Genomic DNA, 23,798 nt, shown 5'->3' on the forward strand with positions numbered 1-23,798 from the left:
AGCTGACAGGCTCTTCTCTATGTCAATCAATCAAGTCACCTTAATTCAAGTGGCAGATGCCACAAAGGGGAGAGGTTTTGTGTTTTTCTTTTTTTTTTGTTAATACAATTATTGAAATATTTTAATTAGTCATTTTTAGGGGCATGTCTTGTGTTGGAGGGAACACATTATTCCAACCAGTTCCTTTCCCCTCCATCAGGCGCCCCATTCTGGCCAGGGGGAGGCAGTATAGAGACCAGAATTACTGCATGTTTTTGTGAGGGTATCTACCCTAGGATTGCCTGGTTAATAAACCAGACTGCACTCAACACCACCCCCTGGCGGTAGTGGTGTTGTAGTGAAGTCTGGCCCTTCACATTAAATAAGCTTTTTCCACTAGCCCGATGAAAGGGCTAGCCAATCAGGGCTGTAGGCTTGGGGCACGTGGTGGGTGGTGGCCTGGTTCAGAACCATTCAGCCAATCAGGCGAGTTTGTGTGTATACAAACACATCCCCCCTCCACTCCCTATTACAGACATCAAACAGGTCGTAGTCTTTGATGCTTTCATTGACTAACAAGCTATTGACACTTGTATGGCTCAATCAATTACCGCAGTTCACAACCCTTTTGAAGTTCAAAGGGAGCAATTAAGAGCTCTGGCTGACTTCACCAGGCTTTAGCTCGCCCCCGCGGGCTAGAATCTCGCCTTGCAATCTCTCCCTGCAATCCCAGAATCTCTTCCCAAAACGAAGTGTGTGATAGAGGCTGACACCGCCAGGCAAACCCTAGGAGACAAGGGGAAAGGCCCTTTTGTCAGTGGAGCATGTTGAACAGGAATTAATGTAATTAATCTGTCAATAATGGATATAGAATTAAGTCCCAGTCTATCAATAATTAACAATATGATTTCATGAGCTAATCTCAATCCGTCTCACTTCTGAAGTGTACATCCCATAATGTAGTTGTACATGTCCCACATGTCCCATGCATACTCACGTACTGTATGTGTACATGAAAACACACGCGTGTGCACACAAATAAGCACATCATCCATCAGGGAGAGGATCACTTTGAAACTATTGAGATTGCACGGCACGCCTTGCTATCGAGCGAGAAACAAATAAATCTCTCTTTGCTTTTGGACAGCTCACTTGCTTGGTTACAGAGGGGTGGGGGGGGGAGAGGCTGTGAGAGTTGGAGAAACTCAGAGAGGAGAGAGAGAGAGCGAGAGAGAGAGAGATGGCAGTGCTCTAGTTAGCAGCCTTAGGGGGTATTTACTGACTAAGACGGAGGTTGTTGTGACTGAACACCCCGACTCTCAGCAGACTGCTGGAGCCAAGACGGACACAGGCTTTACACTGGCTTTATTGGCAGTTTACTATCAGAACCGTCACAGCTTGTCCGTGTCTGGACGTCCGGATGGGTAACGCCTGACACTGTGGTTCCCCTGACACATCACTGTGACATCACAGGTGACATCAGTGATGCCATGATACTCAGGGCAGGGATCTCCATATTTGGGCATAAGGTGACATCACAGTGATGTCAGATACTCAGAGCAGGGATCTCCATATATGTGCATAAAAGGGATTCTATTAGGGATCTCCATATATGGGCATAAAGGGGATTGTATCCCAGAGACAGGGATCTCCATATATGGGCATAAAAGGGGTTGTATGTATGATGTCATGGACGTCATAGGACTTTCACATAACGAATAACTGAGTAAGCATGTTTGGGGTCTCAGAGCATATCTCCATATACAGTACACAGTATATACAGTACAGTACAGTACAGTACAGTACAGTACAGTACAGTACAGTACAGTACAGTACAGTATATGGATCAGTATAGTATATGGATCTACATATATGGGTACCAGGGGGTCTCCATATATGGGTAACTGGTACGATATACATCACTGGCCAGATGGCCAAGACATGGCACAAGGGCGAGGTCGTCTTTAGGGTGCGAGTTCGTCTTAACTATGACGAAAAATGTTTGTCGACTACCTTTTTTCACTGACGAAAATTACGTAAAAACAACATAAAAACGAAGCTATGATGACTAAGACTAAATATATTGACAATTTCGTCAGCAAATAAAAACTAGACTAAAATGTTAGACTAGTGGAGAAGAGCTCAGGTAGGACTAAACGACAAGTCATTATGTTCGGTTACCCTCAGGTGTTGCGCTCTGAAAATAGTAGATCTACAAGCTCCCAACGCGCTGCAACGCGTTGAGATTGGCTATTTTCAGCCTGCAATCAAGTGTACAATCTGTCATTATACGACACCATCCAAAATATGACAAAAACTAAATGGAATTGTATTCAAAAGACTGACTAAAACTAAATCAACACAGCTTCATACCACAGACAGACAGACAGACTGACAGACAGGAGGAAGAGACCTTGTGAGGATGAGAATAATTAACAATGGGCAGAGACAGAGAGGGATAAAAGGGACACAGAAACCGCATGGGCCGTGTGCCATTGATGTGAAATTCATTGTCGGGAGTTCCGAGTTGGGGAAGTCATGATCCAATTTGTATTGTGCGCGCATGTCGGACGTGTTGCTGCTCTATAGTGTTGGGATACTTCTCCTCTGGTGTGGGATACAATGACAAAGACCCCTCCCTCGAGCCTTATGGGACACTGTAGAAGAAGAATGAATGAACCGCCATTCAAGTGACGAGGACAGGACAGGACAGGACAGGAGAGGAGAGGAGAGGAGAGGAGAGGAGAGGAGAAAATCGAAGAGATAGGCGGCAATAATTATGCAGGAAAACTGTGTCAAATGATGTTAAATGAAGAGATTTCATGCACACATGCATGCACACACACACACACACACACACACACACACACACACACACACACACACACACACACACACACACACACACACACACACACACACACACACACACACACACACACACACTTCACACACACACACACACACACACACACACTGCAGCCTTCATCAATGCAATTACACCCACAACAGAGACGTTTCCCCCCCTCGACCCCCACCCACTACCACCACCACCACCACCACCCGCCTGTGATTGGCAGGTAATTAGCAGGAGATTGACCGGACAGCTTTGTGAGGAGGAGGCAGGTGTGTGATTCCCGCTCCGGCTGGCTGCTGAAGATGAGGCGTGTTGTGTTTACCGTGTGGGCCGTCTCTAATCATCATTTCAGGCAGCTGAGAAGCCTTTCATGTCTGGGGGTGGGATCGGGTGGGGGGGTGGATGTGGGGGGACTGTCATCTAAGGCTGAAGGTGACGCATCGCAGCATGAACGGATTGAGACAATGGGCTCCCCGGAGAGGAGGAGGTTGTTAAGTACAACAATTGATGGTGGAGAGAGAGAGAGGGAGAGGGAGAGAGAGAGGGAGAGGGAGAGGGAGAGAGATGTCAAAAGAAGGGTAAAGAGGGAGAGAGCGGGAGATGGGATGAGGAACGGAGGGAAGATTAGAGAGGGCGGGAAACAAGAGAGATTTTCTTTTTTTTTTTCTTCTTTTTCATTCCATTTGCTAATGTCGGATTCTTCGGCAGAACTGTCACCGTTTGTGCCAGTGAAGCATATTGATTACAGTGTTTCAGTCAATTAAATAGACAGTGAAAGAGAAAGAGAGAGAGAGAGAGGGAGACAGACAGACAGACAGAAAGAAAGATGGGGAGAGAGAGTGAGGAGAGAGGAGAGAGAGACAGACATACAGAGAGTGAGAGAGAGAGAGAGAGAGCACCTCAACTTATAAATAATAAATTGCTACTAGATTTATCTTGGGGGACGTACAGGCTGTACTACTAATGTCAATGTGAAAGCGTATCATCAGCATTATAGGGAGGTTCTTTCAAGATCCTAATCCGCTAATTACTGATCTGCTAAAACCATATTCAGTGACGTACGGTAATCCTGTTGAAACGTTCTGTCCCGACTACTTTAAATTAGGCTACTTCTGCTAGAATATGAAGTTAATTGCCAAGTCAAATAGACACTGTATCAATATAGCGGCATGTACATATACTGTACAGTACACTATACTGTTTAAAATGCTGCACATTCCACATACAAAGAATACTGTACTTCTATTGATAATATAATAATAATATTCATTGATGTGTGGGCGTATGAATGAATTAACTTGTTATTAGCAAATTAATGGGGTGGTCCGGGGAGAGTGCAAGCATGATGTAAACCTCCTGCCTTCCGTGCCTGAAAGGAACTAACACTATATACGCTTAATACTAATTAGCCCCCCAAATCAAAACATTATTAAAACATACAAACTTAACAATACACACAATAGACAACAAAACAACTGAAATTGCCGCGTTCTCTGTGCTCGCATCTGTTTCAAAACACTGGCGATGACCTACAAGGTGGTCAAGGGCATGGGGCTCCCCACTCCCCTTCCCCTGCAGTATTACCAAGTGATACTCAATTACAATAAGGACGAGGGAGGGGCCACATCGCTCCATCAACGTCCACGCTTTGATTCAGGCCTGAGACCTGTGTTGTGTTGTGGGTCACCAGTGTTGTTTTTGACAGCAAATTTTGATTTAGTTTTAGTCATAGTCTTTTGAATAAAATATAATTTAGTTTTAGTCATAATTTAATCACCTGAAAAGTATTAGTTTTAGTCTAATTTTAGTCGACTAAATATCATAAGATTTTAGGCGACTAAATCTACAGTTGATTTAGTCAACTGAAATGTATTTTGGCAGGCCTTGATGTCATGACATCGTAATGACTGATTTTACACTTGGTTGTGTGCTGAAAATAGCAGATCTACAAGCTTGCGCTGCGACGCTTTGTGAGCTTGTAGATCTGCTATTTTCAGCACGCAACACCTGAGAGCAACCAAACATAAAATGACTCTCTTCTCCACTAGTCTCTCCCTATTTAGTCTAGTTTGTATTGTTGACGAAATTGTCAATATATTTAGTCTTAGTTTTAGTCATCACAGCTTAGTTTTTATTTAGTTTTTATTTAGTTTTTGTCAGTGAAAAAAACGCAGTCGACATTTTTCGTCATAGTTTTAGTCGACAAAATCAACACTGTAGGTCACTGCCCTTAACCGTCACTCTAAACCATGTATATTTCATTGACCGGAGTCCCCCAGGGGTCTACACTAGGCCCTCTTCTTTTTTTTTTCTCACTACATCACCTATTCACACCTATACACGCTCAAACCTACACCTACTGCACAAGCTGCCAGCCCGTTGTGCCGGGATGTATGTAGATCTGTTACTTTTTGCGTTCAGTGTTCACCCCAGAATAGGGTCCATCCATGTGATTTATCCGGTTCATTCTTTATCGCGTCACGTGCCGAAAATAGCCTGATCTACAAGCTCACAACGCGTTGCAGTGTGACAGTGTGACGTGGGCTTTCTACAGTAGATCGGCTATTTTGGTGCATGAACCAAGCATTGGTCTCTCTCCACTGTCTGGTCTAAATATAAAGCAGAAAACAGCATAAATAAATCATGTGTGCGTGGGGGTAGTGTGTTCACACCTCATGCCACAGCTGCAGGGCAATGCCTGACAGGCCAATCTAATCACTTTTTTTTATCAGACCATCGCCAGGAACAGCACTGACACAGTGACACTCCAGCAGTCTGCCGAAGGTGACGATGAAGTGTACCCAGCACGGCCACGGGAACATAATGTGTAATAAAATGCTGCATTTGTTCAATTTTCACATCCTTTTGACATCAGACGAGAGACAACTCTGTCAGTCATTCTGACATTCTGTCCTCATCTATTTTTCTCCTCCTCAGTGGGTTGGCCAATCTATCTGAAGTCGAACATAATATGCATTGCATTGACCATTTGTTGCATTACGGAGGGAGTGGAACTGAGGAAGCAGATTTCAGATTTTTATTGAAGGTATACAAAGCCCCTTGAGATGCAGCATCTCATTTTCGAGGGGGGGGGGGGGGTGCATAAAAACATGAACAGCAGAGATAGATACCGTTACGCACAATAGTATACAGATACATTCATACACAGATAGCTTGCTCACTCTCTCAGTCAGCAACAGAAGAGAGATAAGGGCACAGTGTGTATGTCCCTACAGGTAGTCCATTTAGAAACATAAACAACTCGAATCAAGATGTAGTCTTGCAGCGACAGAGGGATTTGTCCAGTTTCCTAAGCTGCATTCTTTTGTGCCAATATCTCAATTAAGGCCCCATATACACAAAGACTGAGTTGTTTTCAAACCGTTTACTGTATGGAATCGTCTCAAGAAATGCAAGTGTCTACATGAAACCACACTGAGAATGCAACTAAACCACTGAAAATGCTGTAGTATTATGCCCGGCCTGTGAGTGGCGCTGTAAAGCTGCCACAAAAGCACCAAAAAGAGAGAAGAGAGCCATGTTGTTATTTTTTTTTACTCTCTTTTAATCATGTCCACTTGTTGCTGACGGAGGTAGTGTGGGAGGGAGGAGTGCAGTTTGCTGTATCGCACTCAGTAGCACAAGGCAACATGTTTGATGTTGTTGTTGGGAGGGGAGGGGAAGGGGGCTCGGCACATGCAGGTTAGGGAGAGGTTGTGCTGCAACGTCATAGCTTCAGGAATTATGCATATTCGGCTGTACATATGGGAACGTGACCTGCGCCGTCTTCAGATTGATTCACTCTGGGGTCCGGTTTCAAAGATGTCCGTTTTCGGGCACCCAAAACTCTGTCCCTGTGTGGCAGAAAGTCTAAACGATAAAGAACTACTGCCCTTACTTCCGCCTGTCGAGTTGCACATTGGCCATTTGGACATGCAGGAAGCAATGAAGGAAGGGCAATCATCCCAAGCTGGTGAAGTTTTTTTTCACTTTTTGTCCCACATGGGTGAACTCTGTCCTAATGCATTTTTCTCCTCTGTTGGTTGGCCAACTGCGGAATGGCCAACTGTGCAATTTCAGACCTGGTTGGTCTGTGCATTGGCCATTGGCACTGAGGAAATAGATTTTTCACTTTTCAGTTTAGCATGCCATGGGCTATAGTATGTGTAATCATAGGGTGGTCCTACAACCTGGAAGGACCGCCATGTCGGTGTGTGACTGACTGTGGTAGGGGTTTGTGATTTCGGGCTCTGTTGTTTCAGCCAGGAATAAATGATCGGCAGGTTAATGTTAATGAGCATTCATTAAATATAATAACTTCTCACAGCAGATCAAACATACAGGAGGTAATCCGGCAGTACTGTCAGTGAAAGCAAATAACTCTGTCCCTAAATAATTTTCCTCAGTTCGTTATTTTCTTGCATTTGGAATCACACTGGTTTGTTTACACAAGCCACCTAGTCTGGCTGCTCACCAATACATTTGCAGGCTATGATGCAAATTTTAGCTGACAGAAAATGTTTTATTTATTCTGACACATTTTTACAATATTGGAAAATGTAACAATGTATGTGTCATGTTTGGCCTTCCACAGCAATGATGAATGTATGTGTGTGTGTGCGTGTGGTAAAGTGCAGAAGCTTTCATTACAAAACGTTCTCATCAGTTTCTGCAAGAACCCACAGTATAGCACCCAGCATGCGACAGACAGTGAGACCAGTAAGACTCCCTAAATTGGGAGAAAAGCGACCGTCAGGTCGCATGTAAAAATGGGCCTGATGGTGGCGCTAAATGGGACAGATCCATGTTGATGACATGACTCTAGACATACTGTGTACCGCTTTGCATGATTTTAGGGCAAAATCTGTAGGAGCAGTGTCCAAAATGTGTTTAAAAAATCTTCCTGGAGGTGGCGCTAAATGTGACAGATCCATTTTGATGACATGACTCTAGACATACTGTGTACCGATTTGTGTGATTTTAGGCCAAAATTTGTAGTAGCAGTGTCCAAAAATGTGTTTTGCAAGAATCTGCCTCATGGTGGCGCTAGAAGGGCCATGTGAGAAATGAGGGGTAGCCAAATGAGGGGCAGCCAAGGAGTGTGTGTGCAAAGTTTGGCATGGATCGGGGCAACGGTGGCAGAGATATGAGAAGGGCAAAAGTGTGACTGACAGACTGACTGACACACAGACAGACTGACTGACAGCCGGTGGAGGTTTTGATAGTAACTGCGACCTGACGGTCGCAATAACAATCTAGCTAGCCATCGTCAAATCAAAGAAAAGGGAAAACAGCGCCCTCTACTGTTTTGTTCAGATTAGTGAGATAATGACCAGTCAGCCCAATGGTGACATTTATACAGTTACATTACAGTTACGTGGCCATTCTCATGCATTTCTTTCTCTTTAGTGTGTTGATCAATCAAACTGAAAGCTGTTCATGCTTTATTAGTATTTTGGCCACAAGCAATGGGATGTGTAGGTGCAGTCCCAAGTCCCCTGGTATGGACTAGTGCAGATGGAACGGAAATGCATCAGCTATGTGGTGCAACGGGGGAACAAAATGCCATAATAAAGACTCCACAAAGCATTTTTAATTAATGTCTATACAGGATAGGATACCCACCCACCATAATCCTCATGCTAATTAACTACATGAACCCTAACATCCCTATTTTCTGAGTATGGATGGCATGATGTCATGATCGTAATATATTAGGCAAACATTCAGTGAAAATAGCAAATCTACAAGCTTACAATGCATTGCATTGTAAGCTTGTAGATCTACCATTTTCAAAGAGATTTGGTGTAGGGATACAAGGAGGCGACCAAGTACAGACCCCAGTCAACAAAGGGTTTATAGAATATCACATTATCGTAATTTCCATATTTATGTGTACAGCCATATTGCTACATGAATGGTGTTCACCATTTAATCTGTACAAACCATGTCCATGATTGTGAGTTATATCAAACTATTGTTTCTTCATACACACACAAAGTGGTTATTTGGCTTTCAATCCTAGTGGAACCAATTAGTGTCTTGTATATTCTTTAGCACCCATCTTAAAGCACATTGTGTTATAATCCCGTCCTGGGGGGAAAAGAATCGTGACATAAAGTTGGCAAGTGAAGTTTTGTTTTATTAATGACCGTTCTTTTTTGGTTTCTTTTTAGTTTTGCATGAATTCACAATGAAAGAATGATTTCATGACATGACTGTCAACACTTGACTCTTTCAACATGATTTTAACCCTTAAAAGAAAAACCTGAGATATTGCACAATTCAATAAATAATCAAAGCTAATCTGAACCGGGAGAGTGTTTTTTGCAGGTCTTTCAGTCCTAGTATATCAAAAAAGCAACTGGGTTAAGACAGCGGAAGCTTGTGATTGGCTGCGCGGAGGTGACGAAAGTCTGGGGTATGGAGATACATATAAACCTAACCTTAACCCTAACCCTAACCTCAGTAAAACTAACGCTGGTGAATGCTAACCTGGTGAAATGCTAACATGCCGACGCTGGTGAATGCTAACCTGGTCGGACCAACGGTGCTTAACCCAGTTGCTTTTTTGATACACTTGGACTGAAAGACCTGCAAAAAATACTCTCTGAAGCGGCACCATACACCATTATCTATAGTAAGCTCATTGAAAACTGGTTACAATCTTATCAACCATTCATCGTTCTTCAGAAATACTTGCACAAGCAAGCCTAATAAAGATTTAACTGAACATAAAGTGACATAAACAGGACAAACAATAGCCTGGCAAGCATGCAGGGGACAGAACTACAAGTCCTCAGGTGCTTGGTGCGGTTAAAGAGATAGTTCACCCCCAAAATGTTTATTTTTCTTCCATTGATTACTCACCTCATGGAGACTTGAATTCATGGACATTTGCGCGTTTGTGTGTATTAATGTATGTACTGTAGGCTATGTATGTATTTATGTATGAGCAGAGATTATCTCCATGTATAGAGATAATTGACATCACGGACAGAACGGCCCATACAAGCAGATATACACGTGTCGTGTTTGATACCATGCAAAGTCACTTCGCACAGGTGCCATTTTTGTTTTTGCTTGAGGAGACTCTTTGTGTCTCCATAGGGAACAAAGGAGACGCTTTGTGTCTCCATTATAGGGAATTACTGCTGTTCATCAAATTATTGGCTTGGGAATACGACAAAACAAAGAAATGAATGAATTAATTCAAATATCCATGGGGTGAGTAATCGATAGAAAAAAAAGTTAATTCTTAGGTGAACTATCCCTTTAAGTAGCAAGCCCAACCAATCACTGGAAGGGCTGATGATTGGCACCCATCAATCAGCAGAATAGGCGGCACCTGGAAGCAACCACACACTCACAGACCCACTCCAACACACTCTAGTGCCACACTCTGTCACTCTGCCACAGACATACCTGACACATGTAACAAGCTGTTATATAGCTCTTTTGTCAATCAGTAATAGACCCATTAGGTGCCTAAATGGTGCAATTATATAGCACTTTTTATCTAAGGCACTTTACATAGATTGTGTATTACATCCACCTATTCAAACACCGATCGTGGAGGAAACCATGCAAGGCACCAACCTGCACATCAGGGGGGAAATCTCGCTTTTTCGAACGCACATCATTTCGACAACGGCGCGCCGGCAGGTATCGCTACTCACGGAGGTTAGGGTTACGTTTGGTTGTCGAAAAGATGACTTGTAGAAATAGCAACACGCCAGGGACATGCTGGGCCCCTGATTCAGCCCGGGAAAAGGAGCTGGAGAGGCCCTCAGTGCATGCGGCCATAGGCCGCGCAGCGATATTTTTTGCATTCAGTGGGGCCAATGTGATGTCTCTGTGGACTGCTGCTAGCTGCTACTCAAAGATTGGCCATTTCAGATCATGAGAGACAACCCAGTGGGCCAATTACATGAGTTATATTTACTTTGTGGGCCGCCCAGCCCCCAAATGGCCTACCTGGACTGGCCGGGAATGAACGGGCCGTTCGGGAGTTGTCCCGCTTTTCCAGTAGAGAACCTCTGAAGAACCTTTTTCTTGTGCAGCAGTGGTGCTATCATGTAGCACCTCAACCAACCGCTGGAGAACCAAAAATATTTGTGTGTGTGTGTGTGTGTGTGTGTGTGTGTGTGTGTACATGTTCAAGGGTATAATCGCACAAGAACAAATATAGCTTGATTACAGTCTAATTAAGTGAGGTGGATTAAATCACGATTGCTCTGGTAATCACATTATTGTAATCTTTCCCCATCTCATTTATTCATAGCCCTGCTTACTGTTGTTGTTATGTGTGTCACTTCACACTTCTGATATTAAAAAGCCTCAGATTCTGTTTGTGTTTTGGGGTTAGTGGCAGAATAGTCTCGCATAGCCAGACAACTATTCCACAATCTCCGAATGCTATATAGAGTCTGGAAGAGCAGCTCCCGAACGGCGAGTATCGGAAGTAGCCACTGCTGCACTGAACTGTAGTCCCATTGGAAACATAACAGAAACACAATAGCTCAGACAAAGTCATTCGAGCTGCCTATTATTGTTATGAGTGTATAGTTTATGAAACGTTTGAAAACATCATGAAGGTGACACCAATAACACCAGAGAAAGACAAAATAAAGCCCCCAGAAATGTTGAAAGGAGACATAACGCTTCCAGTAGGACATGTTATTGCTACTGCACTAAGGGAGCGGTTGCGTCACATCCGCTTTATCTCGCACTCACCGTTTCTATTTCCGTCTGCCAGACTGTATGCCGGGAGCATTTGACCAAATCGCGGAGGCAACAGTCTGGCCACGCGAGACTAGTGGCAGAACATCACAAGGCCATGCTTGCTTGCTTGTCAAGCGAGAGACGGGGAAAGAAGAAAGAAAAAAAGGTTCATACAACAATTTGAAGATGATTGCATGTGTTGTCTTGCAGAGATCCGCGAGGCGTTTCGTGTCTTGGACCGCGATGGGAACGGCTTCATCTCCAAGCAGGAGCTGGGCATGGCCATGCGCTCTCTGGGCTACATGCCCAGTGAGGTGGAGCTCGCCATCATCATGCAGAGACTGGACATGGATGGTGAGGAACACATGCACACACACGCATGCAATATGCACACACACACACACACACACACACACACACACACACACACACACACACACACACACACACACACACACAAACATCTGTGTTGTGCCGTGCTTATTCTGCTGCCTGTATGCAGTGTTGGCTGTTGAGCCAATATTACTCAGGAGACTAATTATGTTACTTAACATATTACTTAAAAAAGTAATATTATATTACTCATTACTTGGAATCAAGAGTAATACACAGTATTATATTACATATTACATCCCCCACCCTCCAAAAATAAGAGATGTACAACAACACAATCTGTTTAGCCAGCTCATTTTAGAACTGAATGCAATAATAAGAGTCACCAAATAATAAGAGTCACCAATCAACCAAAATGTCTATAGTAATATCCAAATTACTGTTTTGGCAGTACTGGGTAAAATAATAATATTTCAGTAATATATTAAAAGTAACTGGTTACTGCCCAACAATGCATCGTCTATCCCTGCCCTAAAATGAACCTCTACTACACGACCAACCTCATTCATAACTCATACTCAAACTCTTAAGCTCTTCGAAACATAACGCAGCCACTCATAAGGGGAGGACTTCCAAAAAAGATTCTATCCGTTTGACAATTGTTTGAAAGAGAATCAATGCATCTCTCGACTCTCTCTCCTCCCTCTCCCTCTCCCTCTCCTTCTCCCTCTCCCTATCTTTCTCTCGCACACACACACACACACGCACGCACGCACACGCACACACACACACACACACACACACACACACACACACACGTTGAATTATGATGCGCTTTGCCCTATGTCGAGATAGATACAAGTTCAACCTCCTTTTTTGACAGGTTATCATTTCAAGCAGAAACTCACATTGTTGGAAACTCTCATTTCTCACTGAGCACTCGTGACATCTGTTCTGCAGACATCAGTCCTGATGAAGGTCCTTGTCTGACCCGAAGCATTGCCAAATAAAGATGAGAAATGTGTGTGCAGGACCACAACTTTCTTTTAAAGGCATCTGCTGCAGGCTGCCATGCATCTTGAGTCATGCTCAGTCCTATCAGTCTCTGTCTGGAGAGCACACTCACGTAAATGCAGTACGGTTGGCCCCTGTTAAAACACATCTGTCCCTCTACTGGCTTTGTTTACAATTTGATTTATTTTATTTGAGTGAATGGGAAGCCCTCGGTTGCCGCCTGGGCCGCTGCTGCATCAAGGGTGACTTTGGAGGGAGCGGCATGCTTCAGTAATGTGTTTTATTGTTTGCTCCTCTCCACAAGCACACAGTGGGCATGGGCTTTGACGTTGCCACTCCTGAATTCATCGAGGGTCTCCTTGGGAGAGTGGTGCCAGAGACCCGTTAAGTGCATGGTCTGACACCAGATGTTTGTTTTGGATCATTAGACTCCCTTTCATTTTCCCAAGCTGATCTGGAATCGGCCGGTGGAGTATATCCTTCCAAATTGGTCGCTAGATGGGTTGAGTTTGAGGACGTCTGCATGGATTGGTAGATGGGGGAGTCTTTGACCTTTTGGGAGTATCCTCTGACTGAGTAAGCGCGACTCAGCGGATATGTGGGTGGTTAAGTTGCATTGGACAGGGAGCCGGGGAGGAGAGCGCTGTTGAGTGTGGGGCTGTGGGCCAACGGATCAGCATTTACAGCGTGCCCTCTGTCAGTACTCACGGTCCGCCCGGGGAAGATAATGATCCTACCAGCAGACTAACGACACCTGAGAATATACTAGTCGCAGTCCCCAAGCCGAAAGCAGTACATTTTTATGTATTGGATTAGATAATTGGACAGCTTTTGGTTTTTATGTTTTTCATTACCCAACCATTTATCGGTGCTTTTGACTTGAGAGCTTTGCGTGTATTGCAGTCTGCACAGGAATGTCTGTGTATGTGTTGTTCGTTATTCTTTATTTGGATCCCCATTAGCTTCCGCTGCCGTGGTTACTAGTCTGTCTGGGGTCCACATAAAACATAAACATACAATATTCATACAAACAACAACAGACACTCGTCAGTCTGAATCTAAAATATATTAAAATGTGTGAAGTGAGCTGTGCAATTTATGAGTTAATTTCATCAAGCGCCCTGCTAGCCAATCACAGTGCGTCCAAACAGTGCGGCCACAACAAACTTTGAGACGTTTGTGCCAAGATACAGGCCATATCTAGGCCAGATGTATTGTAGGCCAAGTTTACTTTAGGGTCCAGACATTTTTGGGGAACTGGACAAAGCCAGATGTTGGAAAGAAAACACACACAAAAGAAGAATATGATGCATAGGATATACTGTACATGTATGTATAATCAATAAAGGTGGGGTAAATTAAAATATATCTTCTGTCAGAACTTCACAACCATTTCTTTATGTCTGTGGCCGTATGGGCTGGATTGAAAGTTTACTTGATCAAAGGCAAAAAGAACCTCCTGATAACGCACGCACGCACGCACGCACGCACGCACGCACGCACACACGCACACAATTTACACAAACAAACAATCCTACCTGCATCAATCTCCTAATCCCAACCCTAAATTGAACCCTCTCTACTATGACTATCCTGATACCTTATTCATAACCTTGGCTCTACAGTAACTCTGAACTGACAACCTAAGCTCCCACCCTATATCGCAGGCTCTTGTCCCAGAAACATTTCAGCATGTGCAAAGGTCTTCCTCATTCTCATCCATCCATGTGAGGATAGTTTTCTGCTTGAAAGAGAATGAATGCAGCATGCACGCACACACACACACACACACACACACACGCGCACACACACGCACACGCACACACACGCGCACGCACACACACACACACACACACACACACACACACATTGAACTATGATGTGCTTTGTTTTATGCCAAGATAGAGACAAGTTCACATCCTTTTTTTGGCAGCTCATCATTTTTAAGCACAAGCTGACACTACTCGGAAATTCTCATTTTTCACTGAGTGCTTGGTGACATCTGCAGACTGCCATGCATCATGGCATCGTCGCTTCTGTCAGTCTCTTTTTGGGGAGCAACACTCCAATGGACAGTAATGGCTGATCATTAAATGATTTCACTCACATAGTTGCTGAAACACATCTGTCCCTCCACTGGCTTTATTTAAATTTTTGGTTTATTGCAGGCGTCTTCAATGTAAAAGTCACTGTCTGCAACCAGACCACCTATAGTACGGAGGATTGAGGTCAGATTTTAGGTGAATCGTTCACTTTTTCATAAAAGCGTGAAATTTGGTACACTTGTACAGTTTGGGCCCCTGAACATTTTCAGATATGGAGCCATCGCAAAAACGCCCCCTGGTGGCCATGGTGGCCATTTTAATATCCGCCATTGCCATTGAATGTATTTTTCATCATAACTCCTGAACCGAACAAGATAATACAGAATATGTGACGTCTACACCTATGTTTTGATGGTCAAGGATTCCATTGATATCATGTTTAACATCATAACATGTTCAGGTGAATAGTTAATAGTCAATTCAGGAGGTAGTCCAATGGTTTTGTCCAATTCTTTTTCACTTTTTTATAAAATTATGAAACTTGGTACACTTGAACAGTTTGGGGCCCTGAACATTTTCAGATATGGAGCCATCGCAAAAATGTCCCCTGGTGGCCAATTGGGCCATTTTAATTTCCACCATTACCAATTAATGTATTGTGCATCATATCTCCTGAGCCTAACATGATAATACAGATTAGGTAATGTCTACACCTATGTTTTGATGGCCAAGGATTCCATTGATAATGTGTACAACATCATAAACTGTTCATTTGAATAGTTAATAGTCAATTCAGTGAGGATTGCATGAAATAGATGAGATTATGCGGATTAAAGTTCAAGCATATTTCATGCCATCCCGCTAGCTGGGGCCAAATGTACTGTTAAGTTACTTATTAGTGTGCACAATAAGTATTTCTTTTGGTTGAAGCTTTCAGAAAGGACTCTGCAACTTGCTATGTTCGCTTGGACAATGGCTTCCATCCAACCACTACCTTCTAGCCAGTCCCCCAGTATCTTGAGAGCCACCATCTCAATATGCAGTCCTCCTAAGACAATCACAAAATGATCTTCCCCTTCTCCATGTGAAAGGGGCCAATTCCACTGTATTTGTTTGGCTAAATTGTGCAGAGGTTGGTCCATAGTCACAACAGGTACTGTACTTGTCCTGGATGTACCCTCTGTACTGCTTGATTGATGACATTCATTGCATGATGAATCATGGCCACTGATTTTGAGTCATCAGGGAATAGGGGAAGGAGAGCTGAGATGGCAGGGGTGAGTTCTTTTGGTTGCAGCTTATTGGCATGAAAGGCTGCCCAGGAGATGTGTTCTGCCAGTTCTGTTGGTTGATTTTCCAGGACAGGTAGTCACTGACCCTAACCCTAACCCTATTCTTTAAATGTGTGGAGTTAACCCTTGAAAGTTGATGTCTGTTCCTCAGGCACGTGCACACATAGACATCAAAGGGGGCTTGAGCCCCTGCCGTTTTGTTTGTCTGTAAAAAGTGCCCTCTCCAGACCATGAATGCTGTTTTTACTATGGAGAAATGCAAATGCCCCCTCTTTCCATGCCATACCTGAAGGCAGCATTCAAGAGAATTGTCTTGTCCAAACTCTCCTGAACTTGAATGCAGCATCTTAATGTTGAAAGAATTTCCCTCTCTGTGTAGAAATCTATGCCGTTACACCACTATTGACTTGATTAGTTCAGTGTGGTATCAAGCACCGAAAATAGCTGAGCGGTGTGTCGGCTATTTTCAATATTTCCACCAAAAGGGCCTTTCAGACATTTCAGCCCCTGCCTCTCTAACATTCTCTGCACATCCCTGCTGTTCCTGGCTCAGTTGATCTAGGTGGCAGGAGTATAGTTTATTTAAAACTAAAGACAGACTTAATTTCTTCATTTGCACATACATTCTCAATATAGTAAACCAGCTCAGCAAAAGCTATGCTATGACATAACATATCATTGGTAACATGCATTTTTTGTGCAGTTTGGCGGGAAGGTACTTGCTTCATGAAGGGGTTCAGCAGATGACAGATCTTCACAAAAAAGCACTGAGATGAGTCAACCAAAAATAAATACTTAATTTGGACCCCATCATAACAGTAAATCAGGATGTCGGATGACATGAAATATGCTTGAAATGTAATTCTCTCATCTATCTTTCATTGCAATCCTCACTATATCACTGAATTGACTAATAAACAACCATTCACCTGAACAGTTTATGATGTTGTACACGTTATCAATGGAATACTTGACCATCAAAACATAGGTGTAGACATCACATATTCTGTATTATCATGTATGGTTTAGGAAATTAGACGCAAAATACATTATTTAGTTATATTTTCAAAAGCTGGGCTCTGCACTTCCTCTGCCACGCCTGGCAGAGCCCCAAACTGAGCTCATGCTTCCTTCAGTGCATGAGGAGTGAACAGGCCGTTTCTTTTCAACTGACAGGGGGGAACTTCCCTGGTTGTACGTAGCACATGGAAGGAACACGTTATTCCAACCGGTTCCTTTTCCCCTCCATCAGGCTGGTCAGGGGGAGGCATTAGAGACCAGGATTACTGCATGTTTTTGTGAGGGTATCTACCGTAGGAGACAGGGAGAACATGCTAACTGCACACAGAAAGGCCCTTTTGCCAACCCCACCTAGGGTGTGGGTACTGAAGACTGGGAGCCCACAGCTTCCCCCAGCGGGAATTGAACCCAGGACCTTCTAGCTGTGAGGCGACAGCGCTACCGACTTTTATGAAAAAGTGAAAATAAATTGGACAAAACCATGGGACTACCTTACAACATCACTGAATTGGCGATTAACTATTCACCTGGACAGTTTATGATGTTGTACATGATATCAATGGAATCCTTGACCATCAAAACATAGGTGTAGACATCACATATTCTGTATTATCATGCTTGGTTCAGGAGTTATGATGCAACATACATTAATTAGCAATGGCGGAAATTAAAATGGCTGCCATGGCCACCAGGGGGCGTTTTTGCGATGGCTCCATATCTGAAAATGTTCAGGGCCCCAAACTGTTCAAGTGTACCAAGTTTCATAATTTTATAAAAAATTGAAAAAGAATTGGACAAAACCACGGGACTACCTCCCAACATCACTGAATTGACTATTAACTATTCACCTGAACATGTTATGATGTTATACATGATATCAATGGAATCCTTGACCATCAAAACATAGGAGTAGACGTCACATATTCTGTATTATCTTGTTCGGTTCAGGAGTTATGATGAAAAATACATTCAATGGCAATGGCGGATATTAAAATGGCCACCATGGCCACCAGGGGGCGTTTTTGCGATGGCTCCATATCTGAAAATGTTCAGGGGCCCAAAATGTACAAGTGTACCAAATTTCACGCTTTTATGAAAAAGTGAACGATTCACCTAAAATCTGACCTCAATCCTCCGTACTACTATGGTTATTACTTGTTGGACAATGACGAATAATTGCCCAAATCAAATGAACATAAACCACTAACATTAATCACCATGAACTTGTATCCCCTTTAACCCCGACTCAAATAACACAACAATAAAAAATAAGTGTGTCTGTGCAATATTTTTTAGAATCATAAAACACGGGACGTGATGTTAAAAAACTGTCCATTGTGCCAATAGATGGTATGCACTCACATGAGATTTGCCTTGATTTCTTAGACTGGGGTAAGATATCAATTTCGGGACACGTCCTCGGTAGTGTGCCTTCAAATCAGGGGGTGTTTCGGCCTTTAAACACTATATATACGCCCTCATCAAAGGTGGCCAGCTAAAGCGTGTTCAAGCCTTGGCTTGTGTCTCATGCCCAATTATGTTACATTATGTGAACTTAGGTAGCCTACATGAGTCGTGAGCTGAGCTCACGAGGAACAGAACAGGAATGAATGCTGTGCTTAAAGCAACTGAAAACCAGTGACCCAGTTTCAGGCCAGCTAGCCAGCCTAGCAGTCTAAATTAAACATTTAAAAAAGTGCAAGTCATATAATGGCTCAGACGCCTATGGTTTATTGGATTATTGGACAGTATTTCTTATGCCATGGAACCAAAGGACCCAGCCAACAATAACGGCATTGGTCTGTAATCTCTGTAGCCTATGTCCCTTGAGTAGACAATCTGTACGTCCAAACAAAGGTAGAGCAATCACAGTGAGCTCAGCTGAAGCTGCCACACCAATCACAGTCCCCACAAAAGTAGACCAATCACAGCGAGCTACAGTACGAGTCACAGGAGCTAAAACTCTAGATGTACAAGCTCACAATGCGTTGTATCACAGGCAGCTTTTTTAAATGGTTATAGATTGTCTTAATACAAACAATATAATAATGCTGACAATGTGGATACTGTATGTAACAAGTACTACAATGTCTCTACTCTGTAAAACATTATCTTTATGGCCCTGTGGACAGTTGCTCTCCCCCCAAAGACTGGAATTTAGTTTAGTCAAAGGCACAAATTACCCCCCTGCTCTCTCTCTTTCTCTTTCTCTCTCTCTTTCTTTCTCTCTCTCTCTCTCTCACACACAAACGCACAAACGCACACACACACACACACACACACACACACACACACACACACACACACACACACACACACACACACACACACACACACACACACACACACACACACACACAGACACTACATTCCCATCACACCGCCAACCAACCCCTCACCACCCCAACAGGGAGATTAAAGTGTGCACCTGTCATTGAACTTCCATCTGTGAATTCGGAGGCTTCTTATTACTATGACACTGACACACACTGCTGTTTCACCCACAGAGGCTACGTGACGTCAGCCTGTTTAATGTTTAACACCCTCTCCATCCTGCCGGTGCTTCCAAATATCAAGGGGTCAAACACACAAAGGCTGTTCTCTCTGCCTCGCCTCCATCACCGTGTGTCCCAGAGGACAGGATGTCTGTCAGTTCCACGGTGTCTCTTTTGGTCCTCTGTCTACCTATTCACTGAGATCTTATGCAAATTCCCAAAAGAGGACGTTGACATAGTTTAACCCGCGACATGTACATCTCTTAACCACTTAACACTATTACAGATGTGCCATTTCAAAACTTCACATGTCGTGCCATTGGCAAGACAGTAGATTTTCAGGGGATTTGTTGAACATATTTTTGCTATTTATATGACCTTCTCTGACTTCAAAGTTTAAATGTATGTATGAAGATGGATTCTGCTTTTAAATGGGAATGGAGTGGTGTCTTGACATTTGCGAGTTTCTGCAAAAATACGCTCCATTCTCCATAAAAAAAAATAGAAAGGAAAAACAGGGAAAGAAACCTGTGGTAAAAATGCATTTGAAGGACATTTTCAGGAAAATAGCAATAAATAGTGAAGAGAAGAGTTGAAACGGCACATCTGTAGCTAACCAGATTCCCTACAGGGCTTTAATACTCGCCCCCCTCCTGTTTTCACTCTACGCCAAATATTTTTCGAAAATAGCCGGTCTGCTATTTTTGTCAAATGTTCTCCTCAGATTAAGGACGCTTTGGGGTTCAGGTTAAAAACCTTTGAAACACTATCGTTGAATCTCTTGTTATAAAATCTCTATGTCTGGATTGTTGTGAAGCTCTGTAATGAAATCGGCCTTTCAATCAACGTCTCCAGTTACAAACGCGATATCTTTAGTTACGATAGAAAAATCTGGTACAACTTTTATCGATTCCTGGAAAGAATGTGAGTTACTACCTCTGCCAGTAATATAAGCTACAAATAATGGAGAAGGATTTAGCCTGTGAAACACGATATAAAATTCTCCCCCGAAGCCAAAAAATATGAGCATGAATAAGGCGCGCAATGTGCCACTGAAGTAAGCTAGTATCAGACATACGTATCATCATGTTCCATATCTGCAGCTATTTATATGTGCTGCCAATGTTTCTGTACTGGCACAAGCATCTCTGCCTCATTTAATTATATTTCTAACCATGCATGATTATGTATGTATGACATTGTATATCTTTGTTTTCCTTGTTGTTTGTTTTTTTCTCTATTCTCAGCCCTTACATAACTCTTTTCTTGAAAATGCTAAATGTTGGGAGCTTGCGTAAAAAAAGAATAGTTTACACCTAGTACAGTGACAATAAAATAGACTAAAACAGACTAGCCTTCATAGAACTAACGCTAATAATTATTACCAATAATAGGCCTACTAATACTACACTAGTGGTGTAATGGTATCAGAAGCTGCAGTAATAGTAGTGACAGTAGTAGCAGTATTGTCAGCAGCAGCAGTAGTACTGTAGCTGGGAGCAATTAGGGGTTTAACCTGGAATCGTACCTGGGACAACCGGGGCTCTGGCTCCTCAGGCCGGCTCAGGAACCATTCAGCTATGGCTGCCCAATAGTAGCCTAGTAGTAGTAGAGTCAGTATCGTATTGGTAGTAGCAGCAGAAGCAGCAGTAGTAGTGGTGTTTAGTAGATTAGTATGTGAACGGTCACAGCTTGTCCGTATGTATCTCTGTCTATCACGCCTGACACTGTGGTTCTATATGGGTTTGTCGCCTGACATCATGCTCTGACGTCACTGTGATGTCAGGGGAACCACTCTAACCTTGCCGCCCAGACATCACGCCCATAGGGAGTTCCCTGCTGTCATCAATATTAAGCCCATCTACCATAAGGGAATGCCCATATATGGAGGCCACATCGACCACATACCAGTACCACACTAAAATAATATATTCTACAGACAGGGATATCCATGTATAGGCATAAAAGGGTATGATGTCAGATGTCATAGACATCATAGGACTTTCACATAACGAATATCTGAGTAAGCATGTTTGGGCTCTCACAGCCATCCATCCATCCATCATCCATATCTCCATATACAGTACATGGATCTCCATATATGGGTACCAGGGGTCTCCATATATGGGTAACTGGTCCGATATACATCACTGGCCAAGACATGGCGCGACCTCGCCCTTTAGGGCGTGGTAACATGTTGCCCTGAGGCGTATTACTAGTAGTATTAGCTTGAGTATTTCTGCTACACAGTGTAAAAGTGCCAATGTTAGCCTACTGTGGCTGAACTTAAGCGCCGCATTTCTAGTCCATTAAATCAGGAACATAACTGCAGCTCTGTCCTCGTGTTGATGCTGTGAAGCCGCTCAGACGGCTTTCATTCCATGGTACATTAGCTATAGAACACAGTCTGCTCTAGTGATTACAGGCCGCCACCGCGTGCCTGGTATTGTTTTCACCTTGTGAGTCTGTGCTGTTTATTTGTCCGTGTGAACAGATTTTGTAACGGCAGCAGCGACACTGCTGTGCAAGATGCAGTCACGAAGCGTACAGCCGTATAATTCCCATCATAATGAAGGCCGTGTTTGGTATTGGTGTTCTGAGATTTTAATAAAATAATATTTTTGAGAAAAATACTGAGAATAGCAGATCTACATTGTGAGCTTGTGGTTTGCCTGCAGTGCGTGACACAGTTAAAATTGCCTAATGGGTAGTTGGGCAGGCCGGCCGGTGGACAACATGCGTGGATGTTGTCCGATGTCCTAACACCGCTGCAAGGTAAGTTTGCGTCATTTGCCTAGAGGGTGCCTCAGTCTAACAAGCTTCTCAATCACCTAATGCTGATTAAAAAAGGTTTTCAACCATTTGACCCCGTAAGTCATAGAAAACTTGTTTTGGCCTATCAGCTGAATACTATCGGTCTTTACCCAGAGCTCAGCTCAAGGAGGTAACACTTGTTTCAGTGCAGACCTGATGTTTCAGGGCACCGAGGTCAGGGGTGCACCAAACACCTGGCAAAAAGAAAAGTGAAAGCTTTCCGCAAATATTCAAGTAAAGATACAGATACTTTAGGGTTACTTTACACACCATGGTTCCCATTGGGCATGGTTCCCCTCACTCACAGTTCAACCATTTCACCAAACTAATTTATCTCATCACCACCAGTGAACTGTACCGTCATGAAACTGTACCTTTTCCTATGCAAACTTCTAATAAAGTCTTCAATCAATCATATCATCCTGTCATCCTCATCACTCCATACTGCCAGATATGGCATCGCGGCTGTGATCCCACCGCAAGATGGTCTCTAATTTCAGAAGCTTTTATAAAAAAAAAATCTTGCCATGTTTATCATTAGAATTCTGTGTCAAAAGTAACGTTAGTGTGTTTGAGCATGCATTTTCTACACGCATGCTCATACCCCTGCACAGACAGACAGACAGACAAGCAGACACACATACGCACGCACGCACGTACACACATTATGTGGATGGGGACATATCAGTCTTTTCATTCACCTTGGGGGCTCTGGCTCTCTTCACAAACACAAACATAAATCCAAACACAGAATGCACTAGAAACCCCAATCTGGACCCTTATACATGTGTGCTTCCATCTGTCTCCTTTCCTTGCCGGCGTGGCATTAAAACTGTCTGATCTGCTTTCTATCAATAAGTTTGTTTGTCTTTTGTTTTTTCTCCCATGCATCCCTCCTCTGTTTAAGCCTGATTTATACTTCACTCGCACAGATTGGAAGTAAACGGGACACATCTATTTCAGCGCCCTGCCTTTTATACGGTATCTTCCACCAAAAATATAGCCGATCTACCGCGTCACTGCCATTGCAAGCTTTTAGATCTGCTGTTTTCAGCATGTAATGCCATTGTGCGACGGTGTATAAAGGCAGGACACTGAAACGGACGTGCCTGTCCGGTTCACTTACATTCTGTGCGAGCAAAGAGATGGAGTTTCTGGTTGCCGCATGATGATGCGTCTCATGCTGTCAATTGTTGTGACGGCAACAATGTTGAACGGTATGCGA

At 43.3% G+C, this 23,798-nt stretch overlaps 1 protein-coding gene across 1 annotated transcript in view; it reads left to right on the forward strand.

The window, feature by feature from the left end:
- The window catches only part of LOC308304464 (calcium-binding protein 8-like), a gene marked incomplete at its 3' end in the record, with an annotated part of 59,468 nt that overhangs the window by 9,329 nt on the left and 26,341 nt on the right, over positions 1-23,798 (forward strand). The window contains exon 2 of the mRNA XM_080749064.1: positions 11,771-11,914. Coding sequence (XP_080605190.1) covers positions 11,771-11,914 — 144 coding nt within the window. The remainder of the gene's footprint in view (positions 1-11,770; positions 11,915-23,798) is intronic.

The sequence above is a fragment of the Nannobrachium achirus genome, assembly GCF_963921795.1.
Source record: "Nannobrachium achirus genome assembly, chromosome: 19".
NCBI lineage: Eukaryota > Metazoa > Chordata > Actinopteri > Myctophiformes > Myctophidae > Nannobrachium > Nannobrachium achirus.